Genomic DNA, 17,317 nt, shown 5'->3' on the forward strand with positions numbered 1-17,317 from the left:
TTACAATATATGTTAATGATATAGAAGATGGTATTAGTAATAACATTAGCAAATTTGCTGATGATACAAAGCTGGGTGGCAGGGTGAAATGTGAGGAGGATGTTACAGGGTGACCTGGACAGGTTAAGTGAGTGATCAGATGCATGGCAGATGCAGTTTAAAGTGGATAAATGTATGGTTATCCACTTTGGTGGCAAGAACAGGAAGGCAGATTACTACCTAAATGGAATCAATTTAGGTAAAGGGGCAGTACAAAGAGATCTGAGTATTCTTGTGCACCAGTCAATGAAGGTAAGCATGCAGGTACAGCAGGTAGTGAAGAAGGCTAATAGCATGCTGGCCTTCATAACAAGAGGGATAGAGTATAGAAGCAAAGAGGTTCTTCTGCAGCTGTACAGGCCCTGGTGAGACCACACCTGGAGTATTGTGTGCAGTTCTGGTCTCCAAATTTGAGGAAAGATATTCTGGCTATTGAAGGAGTGCAGCGTAGGTTCACGAGGTCAATTCCTGGAATAGCGGGACTACCTTCCGCTGAAATATTGAAGCGACTGGGCTTGTATACCCTTGAGTTTAGAAGACTGAAAGGGGATCTGATTGAGACATATAAGATTATTAAAGGATTGGACACTCTGGAGGCAGGAAACATGTTTCCGCTGATGGGTGAGTGCTGAACCAGAGGACACAGCTTAAAAATATGGGGTAGACCATTTAGGACAGAGCTCAGGAGAAACTTCTTCACCCAGAGAGTGGTGGCTGTGTGGAATGCTCTGCCCCAGAGGGCAGTGGAGGCCCAGTCTCTGGATTCATTTAAGAAAGAGTTGGATAGAGCTCTCAAGGATAGTGGAATCAAGGGTTATGGAGATAAGGCAGGAACAGGATACTGATTAAGGATGATCAGCCATGATCATATTGAATGGTGGTGCAGGCTCGAAGGGCAGAATGGCCTACTCCTGCACATATTGTCTATTGATGTGGAAGCTTTGGAAAGGGTGCAGAGGAGATTTACTCGGATGTTGCCTGGTATGGAAGGAATGTCTTACGAGGAAAGGCTGAGGACCTTGAGGCTGTTCTCGTTAGAGAGAAGAAGGTTGAAAGGTGACTTAATAGAGACATACAAGATAATCAGAGGGTTAGATAGGGTGGACAGGGAGAACCTTTTTCCAAGTATGGGGACGGCAAACACGAGGGGACACAACTTTAAAGTGAGGGGAGATAGGTATAAGACAGATGTCAGAGGTAGTTTCTTTACTCAGAGAGTAGTAAGGGTATGGAATGCTTTGCCTGCATTGGTAGTAGATTCGACAAGTTCAAGTGCATTTAAGTCGTCATTGGACAGGCACATGGACATACATGGAATAGTGTAGGTGGGATGGGCTTCAGATTAGTATGACAGGGCGGCGCAACAGAGGGCCGAAGGGTCTGTACTGCGCTGTAATGTTCTATGTTCTATGCCCGTCATCTTTTAAGCAACTCAGCTTTAAATGTTTATTGGGCAGGGTTGCACGGAGAGAAGCAGCAAAATGAACCACTAATTTCAAATAAATAAATAAATAAATAAATAAATACTCCAATTGCTTTTGGTTCTCAAAGGCACCCATTTAATTTTCCATCCATAAATCACTGTAGTTGTACTGCAAACTGTGACACTGACACTTGTCCATTTTTCATACAAACAGTGTAAAAAATATGAATGCTGCCATCGCAGTGTAGCATTTTTAACATTGCTTTCAGAATGAAAAAAGTTTAAATCTGAGTGCACAGAAAATCATTTTCCTAAAATTAATTCCAATACAGATTTAACCTTACTGGTACACCAGCTGATAACCAATAAATAATAACTATTTTGATTACAAATGTCATCTATTGTCCTCTGTAGAAACATTCACTAAAAAAGTCATTATTATTTAAGGCAGCCAGCCACACAATGCACATTGAAGTACTATTTTTACAACTTTTTTGTTAAAGAGCACAGCAAAAGCCTGTGCCATTTTCACACACCAGCTCCCTTCCCCATGCATTGCTGCAAATTTACTTTAAGTGTCGTCTACAGACTAGTCCAGGAGTCTTCAACAATGATCCCCTGTAGATCATGTGTCTTTTAAGAAGAAAGAGATAGCAGCACAACGTCACCAGCTTCCAGTTAACTAAAGCGAAAAGAACATTCGCTGTTTACAAAATGTCTATTATATTTTTCTTTCTTACAACCACATAACGTGAGGCTTGAATTTCAGTTGTAAACACTGAAAGTGACAGACACTTACACATGATAAATTTAACTAGGTGCTGGCTCCTACCTTGGAGGTTCGGGAGGTGGTAGTGCTAATAAGGGAGTGGTGTGGAGTGGGTAAAGAGGACAGACGTTTTGCTGCAGAAGGCAAACAACATTCTGAAGACTGTAACATTTCATAAAGTTTTTTTTTTTACACAGTTTTGACGTCCAGCCATTCCTTCCTCACTCAAGGCAGAGATGCTGAGTAACCAATTAACATTTTTGCTGCAGTTTATCAATGTAGTTCAGCAGCCAAACTACTCATTGCATTCGTCTCATGCTTCATAAGCAAAGGAAGAAGCAACTTTGTAACAAGTTACTGGGGACTTCCATCAATAAGCATATCTATGCCGTCAAATTTGGTGCATTTCTTTAAAAATAACTACAATAATGATGAGACTGCATAAATGGGAGTACAGTATTGTGAATTAAAGACTGGCAGTTTGGGTCTTGGCTTCATTTAACCTCTTGCCATTAATTTGAAACAGATCATCTTGATTTTTCAATATAAACATGAGAACCTCAATGCCATATTTCACTCAACCAAGCACCAGTACCAACGACTATTAATTAGTAAGGTCAAATGGTCAATATTGTAGGTTAAGAGCTGTAATCACACCAACATTAAGCGCATTGTTATAACCATAGAACAACTTGAAATGTGTCTATGTCTTAGTTTAGTCGGGCAGAGGCCAAACAATGCCCACAAATAAAACTAACTATTTGGATCATTTCTATCAGCAAGATTACAATCGTCATGAAGATGCAAAAGTTAGAGAGAATATTCACAGCTCAAGTTTTAAAAAGGCAACCTGTAACATAATTCCAAAAACATTACATTTTACTCATTTCCACTTTTATACCAAAAGCAACAATGCCACCATCCCAATTGGAACAATCAAAAGGAAAATGGCAGTAAATTGGAGAGAGTAAATGAAATTCTCCCTCACATCTTCAAAAATCTTCAGCAGAACCACCCCTGTAGTGCAGGGAAGTCAGGCACATTCTCGTAACCAAATAAGAGGGATTTCCCTGCTCCCCAAGTCAAGGCAAACACCATTAATTTTCCTAAATGTTATCAAAATCCAACTAATTATACATGACTGCAGAGATCATACTGTGTTAATTCACCAATCCCATTTATCTTTCAGGAATGTTTACAGGTAGCAGTTAGCTTCAATGTTCCAATAAACCCAATTCCCTAAATCAATAATTGTTTGGAAAAAGGTGAAGGTAGAAGGTAAAAACTGGTTTCAGCCTGCGGTGTGAAATGGATGACCGCAAATCAACTGTTCCTTTTGCACTCTGATAGATTTTATTTTCTATTGAAACCAAACCCATCCGTACCCTTTCCCAACAAATTTGCTTCTTACACTCAGCTATTCGGTTACAAATTCCAGAGTTTACACACACTGTCCCAATTTCTCAGAATGGTAAAGGATTATCCTGCAGGGCACTGCTGCAGTAAGTATGAACTCAAGTTACCTCTGATACCTTCTGTTAACTACACCCCTCCCAAGCGGATTGCAGAATTTCATGGCTGGAGCTTGTTTACCAATTAATTATAGCATTGTTGCTTTGTGCTCAGTTCAGCAACAGCAATCAGTACAATTATCACTGAACGATGGGTGGGGTGAGGAAGTTCAGTGACATGGCTATCACTCAAGTTGATAAGTAAACAAAGGCAAATTCAAACCTCAATTTGACTGGTCATGAGGTTTTTGTTTGTTTCACCATTGAATTTTATGCCAATTTTTATGCCCTAACCCATTAACCAAAAGGGAATTTGATAAAGCCAAACTGAACATGCACTGAGTAAATCAGCATTTACAGACAAAGTCTACTTGCAACAGGACATGTTTCATAAACTTTCCATAAAGAGACAGAGATGACTAACAGAAATTTGAATACAGTTATTCAATGGAAACAAATAAACTTGTATTCCCCTTATCATTCTTTCCTCAGTGTAAAGCTTATTTCAAACCTTGAAACTGATTTCTTTTCACTGTACTTCAGTGCATTTCTGTATTTTTAAATGGTGCTAGATAGCCGACCCAAATTATTATAAAGTAGCTTTAACAAATTACATACATGACAAAATATAACGAGATACAGATTTTTCATTTCATACAAACATTAACACAAGGGTTTATCAATGTCCAGTACAGCTATCTATAATGCATAGGTGACTGAGTGCACGTGGTTCTCTCAGTATCTCATGGTACTAGATGCCCGAAAGTAGGACAAAAACTTATAGCACAGGCTGACCACAAAGTACCAGATGTTCCGTGCCATCTGCGATCTTGCGATGAAAATTCTCCAGATCAGGACAACCAGGATAGTATTGAATGCATAGCGAATATTTCTCAACCTACAATTTAAATAAACAGAGTTTCTTAGGCTTACTATACATGTATATTTTATCATGGCTTAGAATTAATCCAGACTAACGCCAACATTTATCTCAAAATTTAAAATGAACAAGAGTGCATTGGAAAGGACGATATGACCCCATCTTCTAATTTAGCGATGAGCAGAGATAAAGTGAACAAATTGATTTCTTAAAATTCACTCTTTGAGCAATGTTTGTAAAGGTATATATATTGATTATCCCTCACTGCCTTCAATTAATTGCCTATGCAATTGTGAAGGACACATGGCATCACAAAGATGACTTCACAGAAGTGTTACAGCACAAAAGGCTCTTTTGCCCATTGTGGTTGCACCAGTTCTTCAATGAGCATCATGACTTAGTGCCATTCTTTACCTTTTCCCCATACCTTGGCACAATTTCTACTTAAATAATCACCCAATACCTTCTTGAATGCCTCAACTGAATCTGCCTCCACCATGCTTCTAGTGCATTTCAGACCAAATCTTTTATTTTCTCATTACGTCTTTTGCAAATCACTAAATCTGTGCCCTCTCACTCTCGATTCTTTTGCACGTGTAAATCCCCTTTATGGTGCCTATTCAACTTTGATCCTCATTTTATCCCTTTTACTATTTATATGCCTAAAGACGGCTTTGGGAATCTCCTTTATCTTCGTTGCCAGTTTTCTCAGAACTCCTCTTTACTTCTCTAAATATGCTTTTCCACTTCCCCTCCAACTCTTCTGCATTCCTCTCGGTGCACAATTCTGTTTTCTACCTGACACCTGTCTTAATTTCTATCACATTTGTAATCTAAAGGGCTCTGCATTTGTCTGAGTGTTCCTTTTTGAGGGAATATACCTTGACTGTACCCAAGCCATCTCTCCTCTTTTAAAGTTTTTTCCAACAAATTTTAATTCGAGTTTATCCTGCCAAGCTCTATTCTTGACTGTTGAAATCAGATCTCTACCAATTAATTTCTCTTATGCTGGATGGATCACTGTCATTCTCCATCATCCTAAACCACACAATGATCGCTGTTTCCTAAATGTTCTCCTGATAGTCCAGCAGCATTTCATTTCTTGTTGGACTACACACTGCTGCAGGAAATTCTCCTGAACACAATCTCAGAACTGCTACTCTTCACTGCCCCTTACACTACCAGCATCCAGGCCATGTTTGGATTATTAAAGTCCCTCATTACAACCACTATAACATGGTATCTCTCTGCAATTTCCCGCAGATATGTTGCTCTCCATCCTTCATACTAGGTGAAGGTGTATCGACTGGAAAGAGCAATGTAACTGTACTTTGTTCCTTAGATCTCGCCAAATTGTTTTGGTCTTTGAACACTCAAAATCATCCTCTTTCTTCAGGGCTACAATACACTCCTTAACCAAACCCGCCACCCATTTTTCTTCCCTTCCTTGAATACATTTTCTGAACACCCAGTACCAAGAACATTTAAAATCCAGTCTTGCCTTTGCTGGACCAAGGTCTCTGTTCTCGCCACACAGTGTTATATTTCCATATTTCAATCTGCGTTCTTATTATTTCGCAATCTTGTTTGTTATGTTCCATATTTCCTGGCCAACATCCGTCTCAGGCTTGCTGCAATGCTCCTGTGAAACACAGCGTGAGCTGGAAGAATAGCACCGAAGTTTCCACTTGGGAACCCTGCAGCTTCCATACTCAATATCGAGTTCAATATTAGGGTCTGAACTCCATGTCCTAATCCCCTACAGCATACACAAAGCCTTGTTATCACAAAGTCTGCCGCTACACACCACCTATTGTTAGCCACGAACAATCCTCAGTAACATCTATTCACCCTCCCAGCCATCTCATTATCGACTCTTTCATCTGTCCAACTGTTTTTCTCTCTCTTTAGGCTCTATCCCTACCTATTATTGTTTACTCCTTACCCTCTCCCCTCCCCTATCTTCTGCATATAAACCAACATTTTCCTGGCTAGCATCAATTCTGAGGACGGCTCACTGGACTCGTAACATTAATTTTGATTTCTCTGCATTAATGCTACCAGACCTGCTGAGCTTTTCCAGCATTCTGTTTTTGTTTCCGATTTACAGCATCAGCAGTTTTTTCGGTTTTATGTTCTATTTCTGTATTCACTTGCTTGTAACCCTACAGTCATAAGTGGCAGTTATTACATTTGAAGTCTTGCTTGCTAATTTTCTACCCAGTTCCTTAAATTCTGATTACAGAACCATATCCAAAATTATTGGCATAATGGACAGTGAAAATTACAAAGAGATCTTGAGCAAATGGGTCAATGGGCTGAGGAGTGGTAGGTGGAGTTTAATTTGCATAATTGTATCACGAAATGCAATACCTCACAAACACAGACAGGAGTTGTACACTTAATGGTTGGGCCCTGAAAAGTGCTGTATAACAGAGAGACGTAGGGGTTCAGATATGTAGTTCTTTGAAATTTGCATGAAAGGTAGACTGTGATTAAGAAGATGTTTAACACGCTTGCCTTCATTATTCAGATTTTTACTTACAGGAGTTGGGATGTCATGTTAAGGTTGTATAGAACATTGATGAGGCCTCGTCTGGAGTTCTGGTCACCCTGTCATAGGAAGGATATTACTAAACTGAGAAGGTTCAGAAAAGATTTACCAGGACGTTGCTAGGAATGGAAGGTTTGAGACATAAAAATAGACTGGAAAGGCTGGGACTTTTTCATTGGAGTGTAGCAGGTTGAAGAATGACTTATTGTGGTTTATAAAATCATGAGGGGCATGGATAAGGTGAACAACAAGGATATTTTCCCTGGGATGGAGGCGTTCAAAACCAGAGGGCATATTTTTAAGGTGAGAGGAGAAAAATTTGAAAATGGACACGAGGGACAACTTTTTTTAAGACATGATTTGGAGATGCCGGTGTTGAACTGGGGTATACAAAGTTAAAAATCACACAACACCAGATTATAGTCCAACAGGTTTAATTGGAAGCACACTAGCTTTCGGAGAGCTGCTCCTTAATCAGGTGGTTGACAACCACCTGATGAAAGAGCGCTAGTGTGCTTCCAATTAAACTTGTTGGACTATAACCTGGTGTTATGTGATTTTTAACTTTTTTTAAACAGAGTGGCTCGTGTGTGGAATGAACTGCCAGATGCTGATACAGTTACAATGTTTAAGAGACATTTAGGTAGGTTCATGAATAGGAAAGGTTTAGAGGGATATAGACAAAGCGCAAGCAAGTGGAACTAGTTTAGTTTGGGAATATGGTCAGCACAGACTGGTTGGACCAAAGGATCTGTTTCCATGCTACATGACTCTATATCCCTCTTCCTACACAAAATATTTGTACCAACGTGGACCAGAAATTTGAGCCATTCACCCTCCCCTGAAGAATGTCCTGTAGCCGTAGTGAAAATGGAGGCACAAGATACAAGTTTAACTATGGCCCTATTGAATGGTGGCTGGGCACTCTCCACCTATATAGTCCAGATACCGTCACACAAGTAAACCTACAAACTGATCATTAACTTTGTCCATTCTATAAACGGCATTTGAAAGAGGGGAAATTGAGAACAGAAACTGACAAGAGCCTGAGAGATGCAGAGTATAAAAGGTGGAACAACTGGGGGAGGGGCCTGAAAACATACAAGCCAACAACTGTGTATCTTTTTGAGGTGGGATGGAAGCAGGAGTAAAGCATAACTTAAGGTACCAGTGTGAATGGAATGGTTGCAGGGAAAGAAAGAGAGAAGCCAGAGGTGGCACTTTGATGGTGAGAAAAAAGATTGTGGGATGCCTTCCCATAGTTTAATCCAAGTTATTCAGGATATGGTCCACTTACAAGTTTTCCAAATGGCATAGTATTTTATGGCTGATATAGAACATACAAAGTTATTAAACCATTATGTCTTGTACAACTGAATTGTGGTCACACGTGCAACTGAAAATCAGAGAATGACCAGCATACTAATACAGCCATTTAAACTAAACAAAGTGTAGGCTCTCATTTCTTTTTTAAACAAGGCCCTGAATTAGATCCTTTCCCTTTGCATCACACTTCTCACAATGCAGGAGCTACAATTTTAGTTGCATACATTACACTTCACAAAGCCAACATACTTAATCAGATGCTTCCTAGCAGCAGGCAGTCCAGACAGCTCTTCATTTAGCACATATTTTTTGGTTCCCATACAGTAGTTCTCCATGTACTCTGCCCAGTGGAGCTGTCTTACATCAAAGTTGAATACCTTAAAAAGAAATAAAAACACAATTCTTAGTAAAACATTGTGTAAACAGATGAGAGATGCATTGAAGCAACTCAGCCAAATATGAACAGCTAGCGGGTAAGCCAAGAAATCTTGTGAATTACCAAGTAATTACATAAATTACCAAATCAGAAGTCTCTGGAACAACTATTAAAAATAATCTGCCAGGGCATTTTAGATCACCGTACATTTGTTCTTCAATCTAAGCAGATGTTTCACACAAGTTGAGCTTCACAAAAAAAAACTTAAAAATCACACAACACCAGGTTATAGTCCAACAGGTTTAACTGGAAGCACTAGCTTTCGGAGTGTTTATCCTTCATCAGGTGGCACTCCACAACCACCTGGTGAAGGAGCAGCACTCCGAAAACTAGAGCTTTCAAATAAACCTGTTGGTCTACAACCTGATGTTGTGCGATTTTTAACTTTGTACACCGCAGTCAACACCAGCAACTCCAAATCCTGACAAAACAAAACTACACATTTAAAATATTTCTATTAGCAGAAGGATCAGTAACCAGTAAGGAAATGGATTCTTTTAAAAAGTGAAACACAGGATGCAGTTATGATCTGAAAGCATTTGCCTTTAAGGAGGGGTGAAAGCATATTCATCTGCTTTATATTCATCATACTCAGAGCATATACCTCTGAAAGGGAATTAGATAAATACTTGAAGCGAAGTTTGCAAGACAATGCAGCAAGAGGAAGAGAAAATTGAAAAAATTGAACATGTCTTTCAAAGAGCTTGTGCTATAACGTTACATAATCAGTATCCAGATTGACTCTATTTCCAAAGGTGAAAATGAAAAGTAATAAGTAGGGAGCAAGCCTGAACGACAGTACAAATTGGGATATCTGCAGCAATGCACTGCAATGCTGCATCTATTTTCTGTAAAGCACAATTTTACATACACACACACAGTTGAATGCGAACAAGAGAAAAGACTTGTGTTTCTTGAACAGCATCGGAACAACAGCACAGACAAATTGGGCCAAAATTTGTTAGATAAATTCGATTCGATTCGATTCCCAAGAGGTCCACACCGATCCTCCAAAGAGTAACCCACCAGACCCATTCCCCCACTCTGTATTTATCCCTGACTAATGCACCTACCACTATGGGCAGTTTAGCACGGCCAATTCACCTGACCTGCACATGTTAACATAGCAGAGATATAATTGTACATGAGTTCAAAAAGAGTTAAACTGAGATAAAATAGTGATAAAATATTTAAAGTAATGTGAAAGCACGAAATCTGAATTGAAAACAGAAAATGCTAGAAACATTCACCAGGCAAGCAACATCTGCAGAGACAAAAAAGATGTTTCAGGACAATGAACTTTCATCAGATTGGAAAAAGATTTATCCTGAATGCTAAACCTACTTTTTTTTTACTTTTGACAGGTTCTGCTTGACCTGGAGTGCCTCCATCATTTCCCATTTCTGCTTCCAAAAGTACTTAATTAGCAGTAAAACACATTAGGTTGTCCCGACTTCATGAAAAACAAAATAAATGTAAGGCTTGCTTTAAAAACATTTGTTTGAGACACCAAGACTGGTTGTACCTCCCCAATCACAAACACCGTTCTATTCTGATAAGTGGTGCAGAAGTCGTAAAGCTAAGTTTTTTATTCTAAACAAATGCTGGATTACACAAATACAGCGTATTTAGAGTAACCCAGGAGCCCTTTGTCACAAGAAATAGTTTCATAGTGCCATTTTCCACTTGGAAATGAATGCTGATATGACCAAGTGAACCAAACGGGCTGAATACTGGTATGTATGATGCTAGGAGACATCTGAAGGAGCCCAAGATGGATCATCCACTTGGCACTTCTGGTCAAAAATAGTTGTGAATGCCTCAGGCTCATCTTTTGTGCTGAGGTGCTCAGGTCCCCCATTACTGAGGATGGAGATTTTTGTGGACCATCATCTTCCAATGAGCTGATTAATTGTCCATCACTATCAATAGCTAGACGTGATAGGACTGTGTCCCAGTTGAGGAGGCAAGGATCAGACAGGGCTCCAGAGGGTTACAAGGTAGTCAGGAAGGAACTGAAGAATGGAGTTAGGAGAGCTGGAAGGGGGCATGAAAAAGCTTTAGTGGGTAGGATTAAGGAAAACCCCAAGGCATTCTACACTTATATGAGGAACAAGAGAGTGGACAGAGTGAGGGTAGGGCCAATCAGGGATAGTGGAGGGAACTTGTGCCTGGAGTCAGAGGAGGTAGGAGAGGTCCTTAATGAACACTTTCCTTCAGTATTCATGACTGAGAGGGACCTTGTCGTTTGTGACGACAGCGTGAAACAGACTGATATGCTCGAACGTCTGATGTTAAAAAAGAGGATCTGCTGAAAATTTTGAAAACATAAGAATATATAAATAACCTGGGCCATATGGGTATAACCAAGGATACTACAGGAAACGAGGGAAGAGATTGCTGCACCTTTGGCAATGTTCTCTGCAACCTCACTGTCCACTGGGAGTAGTGCCACATGATTGGAGGTTGGCACATGTTATTCCCTTGTTCAAGAAAGGGAGTAGGGATAACCCTCGTAATTACAGACCAGTCAATCTCACGTCTATGGTGGGTAAAGAATTGGAGAGGATTCTGAGAGACAGGATTTGATTACTTGGACAACCAAAGTTTGATCAGAGATAGTCAGCATGGCTTTGAGGGGCAGGTCATGCCTCACAAACTTAACCCAATTATTTGATGTGACAAAACACATTGATGAAGATAGAGCAGTGATGTGGTATACATAGATTTTAGCAAGGCATTTGATAAGGTTCCCCATGGTAGGCTCATTCACAAAGTAAAGAGGCATTTGATACGGGGTAACGTGGCTGTCTCAATACAGAACTGGCTGGCCCATAGAAGAGAGAGGGTAGTGGTAGATGGCAAGTGTTCAGCCTGGATCGGTTCTGGGACCTCTGCTCTTTATGGTTTTTTATAAATGACTTGGATGAGGAAGTCGAAGGGTAGGTTGGTAAGTTTGCTGATGACATGAAGATTGGTGGAGTGGTAGATAGTGTGGAGGGCTGTTGTATGTTGCAACGGGACATTGACAAGATGCAGATCTGGGCTGAGAAGTGGCAGATGGAGTTCAACCTGGAAAAAAGTGTCAAGTGATTCATTTTGGAAGGTCAAATTTGAATGCAGAATACAGGGTTAAAGATGAGATTCTTTGCAGTGCAGAGGAACAGAGGGATTTTGGGGTCCATGGTCATTGATCCCTCAAAGGTGCCACCCAGGTTGATGGGACTGTTAAAGTGGCGTATGGTGTGTTGGCTTTCATTAGCAGGGGACTGGGTTTAAAAGCTGCAAGGTTATGCTGCAGCTCTATAGAGCCTTGGTTAGGTCACACTTGCAATATTGTGTTCAGTTCTGGTCACCTCATTATGAGAAGGGTGTGAAAGCTTTAGAGAGGGTTCAGAGGAGAACTACCAGGATGCTGCCTGGAATGGAGGTCACATCTTATGAAGAAAGGCTTTTCTCATTGGAGTGAAGAAGGGTGACAGGCAACTTGATAGAGGTGTACAAGATGATGAGAGGCATAGATAGAGTGAATAGTCAGACTTTTTCCCAGGGCAGAAATAGCTATCACAAGGGGGCATAACTTTAAAGGTAATTGGAGGAAGATTATGGGATGATATCAGAGGTCAGTTCTTTACACAGTGGTAGGTGTGCGGAATGCACTGCCAGTGGTATAGTACAATCAGCTACATTAGGGACATTTAAGCGACCCTTGCATAGGCACATGAATTATAGGAAAATGAAGGGTTCAGGTTAGTTTGATCTCAGAGTAGGATAAAAGGTCGACACAACATCGAGGGCCGAAGGCCCTGTACTGTGCTGTACTATTCTATGTTCTATGTTAACTGCAAAATTACGATTTTTGTGTGACCTACTTAATAGCCAACATATCAAGACTGAAAAAAAATCAAGAGACTTACACTGCTGAAAAGTTAGCAAATATGAAAACATTATTACATGATGTTAGTTTGTGTTGCCAAACAGGGTGATGCTGGCAACGGTCACATACTGACAACTGAAGAACATCATATCTACAATTAGGGGAGGTAATGTCACAAGTACACCAACCGGTGCCTTAGTCACCACACTCAGTCACCACACTTATTGATCATTTTCCTTTACTTCTCCCCCAAATATTTGAATAAATATTTGAAAGAGAAATATTTACAGGACAATGATGAAAGAGCAGGTAAGTTGGACTAATCGAATGAGTAGCTGTTTCAAAGAGCTAGCACATACATAAGCCGAATGGCTTCCTCTATCTAAATCAGCCAGGGATCAAAAACATTTACAACTTTAAAACAATACAAGATTTAGTATTAATGATAATCTGACCAATTTAGAAACTAACCTGTTTCCAATCTGTGATGCGTATAGCAGTTAAGACCCTGACAGCATGGAAGACTTAAAATAACATTTTTCACCTTGAGTCACTGACTGCAACAAAGCAGAGCTTTTTAAATATCACGTTGCCTTATGACAGGACACAGTGCTGTGTTGGTTATAATGCAGTCAGTAGGTACCAAACTTCAATCACTTCCCACAACCATGAGAATGGGGCAAAAAAAAAAAACTGGTTCAACATTTCCATTTTGGAACATAATGTTTAGATTTTTTTTAAAAGAGGGCAAGATCATCTTCCCAAGATTCTTTTCAACCAGAAGTAGTATAACTTGTATGCCTGGCTCTGACACTGAAGGGATGTATTCAATCCAAGGTAAAGGCTGTTAGAAAACTTTCTGATCTATCACATATAACTCAAAACCTAAACTGATGCTAATAAAGTAAATTTAAATAAAAAACTGGACTTCATTAAAAATCCAAGAGAATATCAATCCAGACATGCTCAAAGTAGAATCATTCTAATACTGCTTTACACAACCATCACAAACCAAATTTAGTTTTTTTTTATAAAGATGCTGAAAATGGAAGTCCCACAAATAAATGCTGATTTAAAGAGGTTTTGATAATGCTCACTGAACAGCTTTAGGTTTGAACTGTAATTGCTTAACAGTTCAAATTTTATAACCTTGGCTGCCAGGGATCTTCCTAAAGAATGGAATGGTGTAAATATGAAGCCTTTCACTACTTCCAAGCAAGCATCAGTAAGCCAATAGAATGCTTTTTAAGTGTAATCACAGGTACAATAGGAGGAAGCTGAGCAACAAATTTGTGCACAGTAAGATCTGTCAAATGAGACAGAAAATTTTCAGCTTCAGTAATTAATGTTTGCAAAGACCAGATCATTAGGGAGAAATGTCATTCTCTTTGAAACAGCACCGTACTACTTTTATTTTCACCCAAAGGAGCCTGGCTGTAACATCTTGGCCAAAAGACAGTGCAGTGCTTTAGTACTGCCACCCGGATAGCACACTTAGGTTCCCAGAACAGGACTTGAACCCACATGTTAACTCAGCAGCACAAGTGTTACCACTTAGCATCATGTGGCACCAATTCTGAATTATGATAAAGGTGTATTACATTATTTTTGGGAATTTGAATTTTTTTTAAAAGTAAAAATAAATAGATTTGGATTTTAGTCTGTGGAGATAAAAGTTTTGTTTTAAAGGGGTTATAAAATTATTTGGCACAATGAAGTAAATGCATCATTTCCAAGAAGGTAAGTGACTCCTTACAGTATATGAAGGAGTGTTTAAACAAGAGGAACTTTTATGACAGGAAGAAAACAGACCAGTTGCCATGAGCCATTTGAGCTCAATTATCAAGAAGTTTCATCCTAACAGAAGGACAGTTTTCTAGTTTGTAGAAACTTGAGGTTAAGGGAGTTTGCAAAGTCACCAATCTGAGAAACTGCGTAGAAGCTTTCAATCTGTCAGATCTGACATGAGGTTCAAGGTTCAAGAACTGGAAAAACATCTTTTGACCATCCGTACTAGAAAAAAAATCAGTTAGGTAAAAAATGAAGAGGAGAAAATAGGAGTGATATTTCACTGGGATTGAGTATCTGGATATTGTTGGGAAAGGAATATAATCACTCTTTTTGCATTTAGATCAAGAAGATATTAAGATCTTTCTAAACTTTATTACTTATAGCTTTTTCTCCCCTTTTATGCAGTACTTCTATTATAAAACACTGGTGGTCCAGAGTGAATATGTTCCATGACAAACCACCACAGTGACCAAATGCAAATTTAAACTTATGATCTAGCAAGGCCAGGAATAGGGAAGGCAAATGGAATGTTTTCCTTTAATTCAAAATATACAAGGCACTAATCAGACCATATCTGGAAAACTGTAAATAGTTTTGGGCCCCTTTTCTAAGGAAAGATATAGAGGCAGCCCAGAGAAGTTTCACTAGGCTGGTAGCGGGTATGAAGGAACTGTTTTATGAGGAGACGTGGTGTAGGTTGGACCTGTAATCACTGGCGCTCAGAAGAATGAGGTATGACTTTAATGAAACATGCAAACTTCTCAGGGACTTTACACAGTAAAGTTGGAAAGAATGTTTCCCCTTACGGGAAAGTATAGCACCAGAAGGCATATCTCAATCTCAAAATAAGAGGTCTCATATTCAGGACAGAGTTGAGGAGCAATTTCTACTCTCAGAAGGCAGTGAATCCGTGAAATTCTTTACTACAGAGGCTGTTGAGCCTATCTTGTTAGGTTTATGCAAGACTGAGATGGGTAGATTTTTAACCAGTTAGAGAACCAAAGGTTATAGGGAAAAGACAGGCAAGTGAAATTGTGAATTACCAGAACAGCAGTGATCTCATTGTATGGCAGAGCAGACTCAATGCACTGAATGGCATACTTCTGCTTCTACATTTTATGGTCTTAAGGTTTCACTCTGAAATCTGAATTGGACAGTATAACCGTCAAATGGGATAATAACAAAAGAATTTTCTGACATCACATATTCACAGAATAAAGCTAACCAACTTAAAATAAAGTCCTAGAGGATCAAAGAGCTGATCACTCATTAGAGAGACGGGACTGGTGGTGGTTATTCTGAGGATCACCATGTCTCAGACGAGGTGAGAGTTGGGAAGGAGTGTCTTTTATGGCAACCTCAGCTAGCATGGGAAATAAACCAACGCTGTTGATGTTACACTGTATTCCAAATCAGTCATTCAGCAAACTGACCCTCAATTTACAAGAATATTCACAAACTCATTTAGGGCCCAAGGGGTCAGAAGTTAGACAATGGTTTGATATTTTGAGATTGAAGCTGTAAGGAGTGGGACAAGGTAAGAGTGGAAAGCAATGCTTGGTTTGCAACATGGACCACAGACACTACTATGCATCTTAAGCACCAAGATGGCTTGGGGTAGCAGGGGTGGTGTGGGTTGGGGGAAAGAAAGAAATACACTGAATCATCTGTGGTAAACTGACATTCCAAAAGAATGAATGCAATTTATAGATAGCATATACACTGATAAATTCAGTACAAGAGGACAAAAGGTTATAGCATGCACAAACTAAGACCTACTTTCTTGTCATCCGCACTCATCTGACACATAAGCATGTTTATGTTATCAGTGTTCCACACCCATGAATGGCTTGTGAAGTATTCAACCAACATCATTGATCTGTGCAGCCGATTAATGACTTTCATCATCCTAAACATCAAGAAAGTCAGGTTAATCATCACAACAGAAGGACAGTAGCTGTACATCTTTTTGGCATGAAAACAAATTGGCAGATACAACAAACAGCACATCACTCTGATACAACTCAAACTGTAAAGTTAATTTCTGAAAAAAATTACAACATAACGATTAAAATTTTAAAAGATTAAATCTCTTCGATTTTCTTTAAAGCGATCTGGTGACAAAAACAATGAACCATGGACAAATTTACTGAAGGAATCATTGGTTATAAACTCCATAATTTCAATGGAATTACACTTACCCTCTTAGTTAGTTCATAAGTAAAAGCAGAATTTCAAAAGGTACTTATCAACAATAGGATATGCAGCCATCTCAGTGTAGCTCAGCACCAAGATGAAATATCAAGTGTCAGCACAGAAATTTAACAACAAATTAAAGAACAAATAGCCAAGCATCAGAGCATTTTCAAAATTCCATGAGTCTGATACTCCAGTAATTGTTTTTCTAGGGGGGGGGGATAAAATCAGCTGTAAGAATCTTCAAGTGTTAAAAATCAAAACCAGAAGCACAAAATATGGTTATTGAAAGCAAATCCATCAGTAACTAAACTGTACTTTGCCAGAGATGTTGTCCGTAAGCAGTCAAAACTAATAATGCCATTTTCCTCTTTGCAAATAGGCTTTACATGGGCAAATATTACCATTTTCAGGAGTTACAAGAAAGTTTTCAATTCAACAAACTTTCTGATTTCTCACTGATTTCCAAAGTCGAAGCTATATGAGGCAAAGTACCATGCAGTGTATGAAACTGG

At 39.3% G+C, this 17,317-nt stretch overlaps 2 protein-coding genes across 10 annotated transcripts in view; one reads left to right on the top strand and one right to left on the bottom strand.

Moving 5' to 3' along the window:
* The window catches only part of LOC122557719 (endoplasmic reticulum-Golgi intermediate compartment protein 2-like), a 65,295-nt gene extending 54,861 nt beyond the window's left edge, over positions 1–10,434 (top strand). For 3 of the 5 annotated variants that reach the window (XM_087996395.1, XM_043705628.2, XM_043705626.2), the window contains one exon: positions 10,303–10,434. In XM_087996395.1, coding sequence (XP_087852521.1) covers positions 10,303–10,313 — 11 coding nt within the window. In that variant the 3' untranslated portion in view covers positions 10,314–10,434. Of the gene's footprint in view, positions 1–6,867; positions 6,951–10,302 lie in introns of all 5 variants that reach the window. The other 2 variants (XR_006313923.2, XR_015760133.1) reach the window with 1 other exon arrangement.
* far1 (fatty acyl CoA reductase 1) overlaps positions 1,576–17,317 on the bottom strand; it is a 94,090-nt gene continuing 78,348 nt past the window's right edge. For all 5 annotated transcript variants that reach the window (XM_043705624.2, XM_043705625.2, XM_043705623.2 and 2 more), the window contains exons 10-12: positions 16,386–16,515; positions 8,752–8,879; positions 1,576–4,640 (exon numbers count right to left, since the gene is read on the bottom strand). In XM_043705624.2, the coding sequence (XP_043561559.1) occupies positions 4,478–4,640; positions 8,752–8,879; positions 16,386–16,515 (421 nt within the window). In that variant the 3' untranslated portion in view covers positions 1,576–4,477. The remainder of the gene's footprint in view (positions 4,641–8,751; positions 8,880–16,385; positions 16,516–17,317) is intronic.

This window comes from Chiloscyllium plagiosum, unplaced genomic scaffold, assembly GCF_037043375.1.
Source record: "Chiloscyllium plagiosum isolate Xiang-an unplaced genomic scaffold, Cpla_swu_hap1 HiC_scaffold_18, whole genome shotgun sequence".
NCBI lineage: Eukaryota > Metazoa > Chordata > Chondrichthyes > Orectolobiformes > Hemiscylliidae > Chiloscyllium > Chiloscyllium plagiosum.